The following is a 10,581-nucleotide window of genomic DNA, read 5'->3' on the forward strand; positions in this document are numbered from 1 at the left end:
CTAACAAACAAAAACAAATCTGCATGCGTCGACCGGCCCTGAACGCACTACTTGACGTAAATGAGATGAAATAAGTTAGCGATAATAACTTTACTGCTCTCACGTGTGGTGTCTGACATTGCACAGATGATATTGACACATATAACTTATCGTTTGCATACGTCATCTTATTAGTAATAACAGTCTTTTCATGAGCTGCAATATTTGTTTAATCTCAGTGAATGCATGCTCTTTTGCAACGGTGAACGCATGACTGACAGCATCGTGACGATTAAATGAAGGATTAACGTTAATGTTAAAACATCTCGTAGCTTAAAATGTGTAGATGTGGCAAACACTAAAACCTGCAAACTCCATCACACCGGCTTTACGGTGAATGTTTTAGTCATTTTCATAGCAGACATTAACCCACTGGAAGTCTTTTATCCATTCTTCGAAAAGTGTAAATGGTGAATTGTTCATCACATGATAACAAGTTACAATAATGGCACATCTTATTAGTGGTTTCTAAAAAAAATCTGAAAATGTTATTTTCATTCTCTATTATCAAGACCTTTACATTTTCGCGGCTGTAGCTCTCTATCATCTAAACTGAGTGATTAACAGCTGGCATTAACCGATCCGTTCGCATACTGTTCTATAGCAGTGGGCCAATAGGAAAAGCTTGAAAGCGGGGCAAGCATTGAGGGATTGGTTTACTGCAGCAAATAGACATGTCAACTTTTAAACCATTCCTGAACACTGCGTTTGCCTTTTTTTGGTGCAAAAATGCATTCTGCATGCATTTCTTCTAAACACACGCATGTGGTCAACATTTAGCAGTGAAAACAGGTCGCACAGCAACAATTTTATGAGGTTGCATAGATCAAATTTCAGGTGCATATATAACAAAACGGTCACAATTTCGAGCTCTGTGCTGGTTTTCAGGCTAACACAGTAAAGAAATTATTGCTTGTATATTCTTTTGTTTATGTGTTGTCCTTTGATTATGTTGTGTGTGAAACTGACTGATTGGTTTGTTTGCCTTCAGTTTTAACTGTGTTTATAATAAATAAAAATATAGACATCAGTATCTTAGAAGCGTTGACTGTTTTAATGACCAGTGAGTAGTTACTAGTTGACGGTTGGATGGGCGGATGGATAGATGAATAGATATACATAGACTGATAGATGGATGGACGGATAGACAGACAGGTGGACGGATGGATGGATAGATGAATGGACGGAGAGATGGATAGATATAAACAGATGGATAGACTGACAGACAGACGGACAGACAGATAGAGGGACAGACAGACGGATGGATGGATGGACGGAGAGATGGATAGATAAATAGTTATAGATAGACGAATAGACAGAGACGGATGGATGGATAGATAGATAGATGGACGGAGAGACGGATAGATATAGAAAGATGGATAGACGGACAGATAGACGGACAGACAGATAGAGGGACAGATGGATGGATGGATGGATGGATGGATGGATAGATGAATAGTTATAGATAGACGAATAGACAGAGACGGATGGATAGACGGAGAGACGGATAGACGAATAGCCAGACAAAGACAGACAGACAGATGGATGGATGGACGGAGACACGGATAGATAGATAGATAGATAGATAGATAGATAGATAGATAGATAGATAGATAGATAGATAGATAGATAGATAGATAGATAGATAGATAGATAAATAGTTATAGATAGACGAATAGACAGAGACGGATGGATGGATAGATAGATAGATAGATGGACGGAGAGACGGATAGATATAGAAAGATGGATAGACGGACAGATAGACGGACAGACAGATAGAGGGACAGACAGACGGATGGATGGATGGATGGATGGAGAGATGGATAGATGAATAGTTATAGATAGACAAATAGACAGAGACGGATGGATAGACGGAGAGACGGATAGACGAATAGCCAGACAAAGACAGACAGACAGATGGATGGATGGACGGAGACACGGATAGATAGATAGATAGATGGATGGATGGATGGATGGATGGATGGATGGATGGATGGATGGATGGATGGATGGATGGATGGATGGATGGATGGATGGATGGATAGACTGATAGATAGACAGATAGACAGACGGGTGGGCGGATGGACGGAGGGAGAGATGAATGGATAAAAAGAAAAAACAAAAGCCTTACCTCAGATGCAGCTGTGAGAAAGATCTTAAAGTCTTCAGTGCTGGAGAAAATGGGATGTTCTGCTATTCTGTTAAGAAACCTGTGCAGAGCCCTTCTTCTGGTCTCTATGAAATCTTCATTAAACCTCTCCACCATTCCCTTCATCACAAACTTCTCTGGCAGAGGCTGATGGGACACAATCACACGTTAGGGTTTTAAATGCGCAAGTAAAAGCACTACTCATCATCCTCCAGGAACATGGTTGACAACCACTGCTCTAATGTAAGCAGAAAATGGACGTTTTTAAAATATCAGTACCGATTTGTACTGAACCTGATACTTTTGACAACACTAAATTGTACACATGACAGAAATCAAAATTTTTGATTTATTACTAATAAACAGTTCACTAAGTGTTAAGTAAATATCAAAGGGTCTGATAAAGATAATCTACACAACATGAGGAAAAAACCTTAAATATAACACAGAACGGGATAACTAAATTTTTGTGGTTTTAAGACCATGACTTTTCCAAACCGTGGTAAAACTTGAAACCAGTTATCGTCCTATTCCTAAATTTAACCTGGTCATCACAAACTGAAATTTCAGAGAAAAGTTTACATTTAAACACTCCCATACACTTGAATTCTAACTTATATTTAACTCACATGAACAATGAGCGTAGGATGAGCTTCTTCCAGGCGTCCCTTTAACCACAGGAAGTCCTGGTATCGTCTTCGCACCTCAAACTCACTAGAGTCAAACTCGCTCCGTGTGGTCTGTCATGAAGGAGAACGATGGAAAAAGGCGAGAGAATTATTCACAGAAGTCGCTCCTGGTGAATCTGTGTTCAGATCTGCTGTACCTTGGTCATGACCCGGTAGGTGATGTATGTCTCAATGGCAGTCACGTGACTCTCAGGGTTATCGACTGTGACGAAAATATCTTTGGTGCCAACATCTTCCTCTTCTTCCTCAAACTTGTACTGGTTGATCATTGAAGCTGGTGAGGTCTGCATGGAGGCGTTGAAAGAGCTCCCGTCTGTGATAGTCGTATCCTACCCAAAAGCACAAGACATGTACGTAAGCAAACATGAAGGATCATGAACACTAAACAGGGCCAGTGTTTTGACATCAAACAAACAGTTTTTTTTTTTTTTGCAGCCAAATGGACATGATATGGCTTACAGGAAAATATGTTTACAGTAATAGATGAGGAGCAGAAATTTAATAATAATAATAATAATATATAAAATAACACTGCATAGTGTAGATTCTTGCATAAATAATTAAATACAAGTAATTTTGGTTTATCTATCATCATAACATTAAGTTAACAAAAGTTCAGCAGCGGAACCACACCTCAATTTGTCTTCTTAACCAATCACCTACTCCCTAAAACTTATTTAAGGCAGACCAGCCCTCTAGCACTGCTCTCAAACTCTCTCTCTCTCTCTCTCTCTCTCTCTCTCTCCATTTCCTTAATTCCCATTCACAATCCTTATAACCCTCTCTTCCATCCTAGGTTGAATCCCCCCCAATTCCACTAATTACACGACCAGAATATTACAGAGATGGTACCCCTAAACTGAGTCTCTGGGAATCATCGTAGATCTCCCGTTCAACCTACCTACCAGTTCACTGTTTATTCTCTTACCATCCCTTTCATCCATACAATAAAGTCTAGCTCAAAGTGTGGCGACGTCCATGCTTGTGAAATCTTGCTTAAACCTTATAGTAAGAGGTCTTAAAAATATATCAATATATATTTTAGGGATTTAGGGTTATACTTTGGAATGACCCGCAAAAAAAAATTACATTTTGTGGTGCTGATCAACTATAATCCATATAATCCAAACTTGACATTGCTAATCATCAGGTGTGACTATTGCAGTTTCATACATTATTTCAATGCTGAAATGATATATTTTGCAGCCCTGGGATATATCATATACTTATTCAGTACTATGGTTTAACATTTATCACAGTATTTTTTTAAAATGCCATCATGCTATATTGATTAATTAATTAAATCATATAATAAATCCTAGAAATCCATGTTTTAACCAAAATATTACAGCCTCATCTTTAATTTTCACTACAAAAATATATTCTATCAAGGCTTGTGCTTTCCTAATAAAATAAAAATAATATTAAATAATGCGTAGCAGTGGTGGAAAGAGTACAGAAAAAAATCAGCACCATTACTTGTCTAAAAATGTAGTGCGAGTATCTGTTGTAAATATTACTCAAAGCATGAGTAAAAATCAGCCCTTTTAAAAGTACTCAAGAGTGAGTAATACGTTGTAAAAAGCTGATACATTTACATGTAATTTGTAAATGTGTGTAAACAAACAGAACATTCTGTAGTGCATTTAGCTACTGCCCAGCAGGCACACAAAGTCATTAGACGTTAATATTATTTTGATGTCCAACAACGACGTGAAATGACTGTATTATTTGGTTAATTTTAGGTTTTGTTAGAAAGTGACCAAAATCCAACGTCAACCCAACATCTTAAATACTTGTCATATCGATGTCAAATACAGGCATTTATTCATCAGGTATGGCAACCAAAATCCACCGTCTGATAGACATAATAGTGGTAACATTCACACAATGTCAGGCTGTAACATCATTAGGCGTTGATCTTAATTTGGACGTTGGACATTGGACATTGACGTCAACAGATTTTCATTTCCAAACAAAATGCAACGTCCCCACGATGTTAGGGTATAACGTCGATCTTACGTCATGTTGACGCCTTGTGCTTGCTGGGTGTTTAAGGCCATTTCAATCATGATACTGTAAACATCCGTCCTCTTTTCATCAGTGACATGCATCTAAACAGTCTCTGGGTCAATGCGTGTAAAGATTTTGGACATATTCTTTTGGATACTTTTAATGCTTCCAAACAGTTTGCTGCAATTATAAATCACCCCTGTCTTGAGGTAGTTAATTATGATACGATTTACCTTCTATTATTTTTCTAATCCCCATATACTGTAAAAAAAAATCAACTTACAGATTGTTAACTCAGTTTAAAATTGTAAGTTAGATAGACATATTTTTGAGCTTAGAGTTTAATTTACTCAAAAACGATTTAACTGCATGTTTGTATGGAAGCATATGAGTAGCATAATTCAATTCAAAATGTAATATGCAAAATGGCAATGCAATATGTTAAATGGCAATGTATTTCTGTATTTGAATTAGCATTTTCCAAGACATATGAGCAATGTTTGGTGCAGAATGAAAATGTAAATTAAATTACATTGTTTGCATTTCTCATTTCAAACACTGTTTTAACATGTAAATTGTATCCACATTTTAAAGCTTTATAAGTAGCAAAATTAAATTGAAAATGCTATACACAAACTGAATTTGATGTGAATAAAGTACAAGCAGAAACTGTAGCAAAATGATAATTTAAATGTTATTTGTCCTAAATGCATTTACACTCGCGTCTAGGAAACGCAGGATTACATTTTCAGCATAACAGCATGGGATGTGTGTAGCAAAATTAATTTTGAAATGTAATATGCAAAACGATAATGCAATATGTAAAAGGCAGTGTATTTCTGTATTTCAGTTAGCATTTTCCAAGACATATGTGCAATGTTTGCTGCACAATGAAAATGAAAAAAACATAATGCATTTTCATTTAACACATCGCGACGAATGAAAGCCGATTTGAAATTGAAAATGCATTCTGGCCTGGCCACGCCCACAGACGGCCACCGTTGCTGCCAGGCGGGTTTTAGGTTATGTCGTCACAGCTGCCGCGAGGACTATTTGGGACATTTGGCAGCATAAACATGGCGAAGTCTGTTCCTCAGCGGCTTCGTGAAGCTGCACGAGCCCTCGAGCTTGAACTGGGAAATACTTTAGAAAACCAATCACCTCCTAGCTCAGTAAACTTGGCTTAAGGTTTGATATTCGCGCACGCAGTTTTAGGGATCATCTGCAAATTACATCGACAGAACCTAAAGGGGCTTTAGCTGATGTGTACTGTATGCTTGTGACAAGAGCTATTGCCTATTTCTGCATTGTATGTACCATATAGTTAGAGGTATAGTAGCTTTGCTACCTGTATTAAATCAGTCTGGCCTCCAACCATTTATTGGAATCTCCTCAATTTTTGTCTGCTTTGAGTTACTGTGCGTTTTGGTTCTGTTGATGTAATTTGCAGATGATCCCTAAAACTGCGTGCGCGAATATCAAACCTTAAGCCAAGTTTACTGAGCTAGGAGGTGATTGGTTTTCTAAAGTATTTCCCAGTTCAAGCTCGAGGGCTCGTGCAGCTTCACGAAGCCGCTGAGGAACAGACTTCGCCATGTTTATGCTGCCAAATGTCCCAAATAGTCCTCGCGGCAGCTGTGACGACATAACCTAAAACCCGCCTGGCAGCAACGGTGGCCGTCTGTGGGCGTGGCCAGGCCAGAATGCATTTTCAATTTCAAATCGGCTTTCATTCGTCGCGATGTGTTAAATGAAAATGCATTATGTTTTTTTCATTTTCATTCTGCAGCAAACATTGCACATATGTCTTGGAAAATGCTAACTGAAATACAGAAATACACTGCCTTTTACATATTGCATTATCGTTTTGCATATTACATTTCAAAATTAATTTTGCTACACACATCCCATGCTGTTATGCTGAAAATGTAATCCTGCGTTTCCTAGACGCGAGTGTAAATGCATTTAGGACAAATAACATTTAAATTATCATTTTGCTACAGTTTCTGCTTGTACTTTATTCACATCAAATTAAGTTTGTGTATAGCATTTTCAATTTAATTTTGCTACTTATAAAGCTTTAAAATGTGGATACAATTTACATGTTAAAACAGTGTTTGAAATGAGAAATGCAAACAATGTAATTTAATTTACATTTTCATTCTGCACCAAACATTGCTCATATGTCTTAGAAAATGCTAATTCAAATACAGAAATACATTGCCATTTAACATATTGCATTGCCATTTTGCATATTACATTTTGAATTGAATTATGCTACTCATATGCTTCCATATGTTTGGAACTGTTTGTTCAATGAAAGTAAAAAAAAAATCATTTGAGAAGACATTGAATTTTATATTCTTCATTTGAGCTTTTACCACTGTAAAAAATAAAGAGCTGAGTTAACTTAAAATTTTACAGCAACTGGCTACAAAGAATTTTTTTTAAGCTTAAGTGGTTGAAGTTGTGCCAAATTATTTTAAAAAGTATGCTTGACTTAAAACAATCGTTTCAGTCAACTTAAAAAAAAAATTGAATTGGCACAACTTTAACCACTGAAGCTTAAACTCAAAATTTCTTTGCAGCCGGTTGCTTTACAATTTTAAGTTAACTTAGCTTTATATTTTTTTTATAGTGTATATAGACAGGAAAAAAATAAGTAGTGACTGCAGGTGGAAGTAGTGGAGTAAAAGTACCAACATTACATTAAAAATACACTCAAGAGAAAGTAAAAGTCCACATTTTTAAAACTACTTGGTAAATTACAATTTCTGAGAAAAACTACTCAATTACAGTAGTTTGGGTTTTTGTAATTTGTTACTTTACACCACAGATGCATAGACATTTTTTATAATGTTCCAACTTTCCACACATTGTAATTATCTTAAACTCACCATAATAAATGGTTCTCTAATTGTTGCTAAACCACCAAACACCTACGTGATGTCATTTCAAGAGTACATCATTATACCATACATATCATTTCCTTAAACTTGCTTTGCAAGCTGTCGTATTTTGATCACAGTAAAAAAACAGATTTTCATAGTGTTTGGCTATCTTTTCCTTGGCCAAACACACACGCATGCAAATCCCTCTCGTTCAGCCACAGCTGCTGGGAAAGAAGCCTGTGCGTCTGTTTCCTGTCATAACAAACCGGTCCATAGTCAGCAGAAACGCCACTGCTGCTTTACCCTACAAACATCCCACTTTCATTCATAACAACCATTGCTAATGTGAACTACTACACTAGCTGTGCACAGCACTTTGGATACATTGTATTGTGCTTAAATGTAATAAATAAATAAATAAATAAATAAATAAATAAATAAATAAATAAATAAAAAATGTTGTTGTGGTAGCTGTAAAAAACTTGAATGCTCATCAAGTCTAACATGCCTGAAAGTTTGAAATCGTTTACCGCTTTTGGTTAAGCGATCTGAATTGTTGTTAGGGTGTTTTAACATTATGCATTGGTATAGCATTTTTGATGCTTGCTCTGTGTTATTACAGTATTCTGCCTAGCTGTTATGGTGATTTAATGATTACTAAGCATTAATCAGTTGTTTTTCTAGGGTGTTTGCTACGCTTTTCTTAGGGTGCACTATCTACTTAGCTTTGCTAGCTGCCCTAACTACTTGCTCTATTTATCAAGCGTAGCTAGGGTGCTCTTTCTAGGTGTTAGGGTGTTTATATTATTGATAGGGTGTTCTAAGTGTTGCTAGAGTGTTCTGTCTAGTTTCTAAGGTGTTAACTGTTGTTAGGTGTAAATAGGATTTGACTACTTTCTTGGAATTGCTAGCTATTAGCTCACCAAAAAAATTAACACACTGTCATCATTTACCTACCTCAAGTGGTTCCAAACACGTTTGAGTTTATTTATTCTGTTGAGCGCAAATGAGGTTTTTACTTTGAACAATGTTGGAAACTTTTAGCAAATGGCATCTGTAGTAGGTTACCAAAACTCTAACACATTTTTTTGTATTCAACTTAATTTTTACTTAGTTTTTCTTTCTTTCTTTTGTGGGGTAAACTAACTATTGCCAAGCAGTTGATGTTCTAACTTCTTGTTGGGTGTTGCCAGGGTGTTTTAAGTGTTGCTAAGCATTGATATAACATTCTGACCACTTGCTATGTGTCCTGCATGCTTGCTAGCATCTCTGGGTGACTGTCAAAGTAGGCATTTATAAGGTCTTCAGCCAATTTGTTAATAGGGTGTACTTCCAAGTTTGCAGAATTCAGGTAAAGTTTAAAAATAAAATCACATTCTTAATTTTAACGGTCCCTATATTGTTTACCATGCTAATTTGAATATTGGCTCTGAAATTTAAGTATGGCTTCAAAACATTATTCACACATTTATTCAGTGACAACTTCTGACACACTCCCTATATTGTTTACAATGGTACTTTGAATATTCGGTCTAAAATCACCGTATAGTACGACTTGAAAACAACATAAACACTGTTTATTTGACTGTGAACAATGCTGTACTTTGATAGTCATTGTTGCTAATATGATTTCGCTATTTAGAGCCTGCAAATAATATTTTTATTAAATTATATTATTAAGGGGAAAATCCGAATGTGCGAATATAAATCCGATTTTACCTCTGTGACCCCACTTTGGGAACCACTGAACTGTACTAGTTACTAGACATTGAATGACTCACTACGTTACTAGACAGATAAGATCAGTGTCAGTGAAACAAACACAGCTGTATCTGTACTTAATTAGATGAGGTTTATTTATTTAAAATGGCATCAAATGGCGTTTAAAGCAGTGAGGTCAACCAGAAACCAACAGTAAAAACTACGCTGGAGTTTTTTAAGGGAAAAAAACATGGCTTGACAGCGCCTGATCGCTGACCTTTGAAACTTCATATCTCAGCAAAACACACTGATTCAGTGAGAAAACGACAGAGAGGTTTGATTAGTCACGTATAAAGTAGAATCAAAAGATATAAACTCTAGTTATGTGTCTGCGATCAATCTCTGTTTTAACCAGTTGATGTTTGATTACCTTACTGAAAACTTCCAAGTCATCGTCTTCATCTAGATCTAACATTTGCCCGCTCATGTCAGCAGGGATCGCGACCGAAGCATTGCCCGATGACACGGTGTTGTCGACGGCTGGTACACTCATCGCTGCTCTTATCGCTACTTTGCTACAAGTTTTCTGGACTTCATCAGTTTTTTTTTCCGCACAACTCTCAAAAAGCTCAGCTGAGGCGGAGCGGGCTCCACTGCGCAGAATCGGAAACCGCGGAACAGGGAAAGAGCCGAGAGTTGAGGCGTGTGTGGACGCCCACGTGAAGGAGTGTGTGTTTACGGTATTTGCCTCAATATTTTGATGGTTGGTTTTTGTCCAGCAGCTTGTGCCTTTAAATGTTATACGAATTTGAGCCGTGAAATAATAGCGATGAAAATAGAAAAAATGTTTTTAAGTTTATATGTCATCTGTTTACATAATTTAAAGTGCACTTTGGATAGTTATTATTATAGTATTAATGTTATGATGGTTGGTTTTTGGCCAACAGCTCGTGCCTTTGACTATTAAACGAATAAGAACCGTGAAATAACAGCAATGCAAATAAGAAAATGTTTATACGTGTAAAGGTTTATATTTACATAATTAAAAATGGACTTTGGGTAGGAAACTATATTATGATGGTTGCAGGGGCGGAGTCAG

The 10,581-nt window shown here is 36.7% G+C and overlaps 1 protein-coding gene across 2 annotated transcripts in view; it reads right to left on the bottom strand.

Moving 5' to 3' along the window:
• snx7 (sorting nexin 7) overlaps nt 1-10,139 on the bottom strand; it is a 48,380-nt gene extending 38,241 nt beyond the window's left edge. For both annotated transcript variants that reach the window (XM_005162844.6, NM_001002229.2), the window contains exons 1-4: nt 9,913-10,139; nt 3,015-3,206; nt 2,818-2,928; nt 2,171-2,335 (exon numbers count right to left, since the gene is read on the bottom strand). In XM_005162844.6, coding sequence (XP_005162901.1) covers nt 2,171-2,335; nt 2,818-2,928; nt 3,015-3,206; nt 9,913-10,035 — 591 coding nt within the window. In that variant the 5' untranslated portion in view covers nt 10,036-10,139. The remainder of the gene's footprint in view (nt 1-2,170; nt 2,336-2,817; nt 2,929-3,014; nt 3,207-9,912) is intronic.
• Between the last annotated feature and the right edge of the window lie 442 nt (nt 10,140-10,581).

This window comes from Danio rerio, chromosome 24 (genome assembly GCF_049306965.1).
Source record: "Danio rerio strain Tuebingen ecotype United States chromosome 24, GRCz12tu, whole genome shotgun sequence".
Lineage (NCBI taxonomy): Eukaryota > Metazoa > Chordata > Actinopteri > Cypriniformes > Danionidae > Danio > Danio rerio.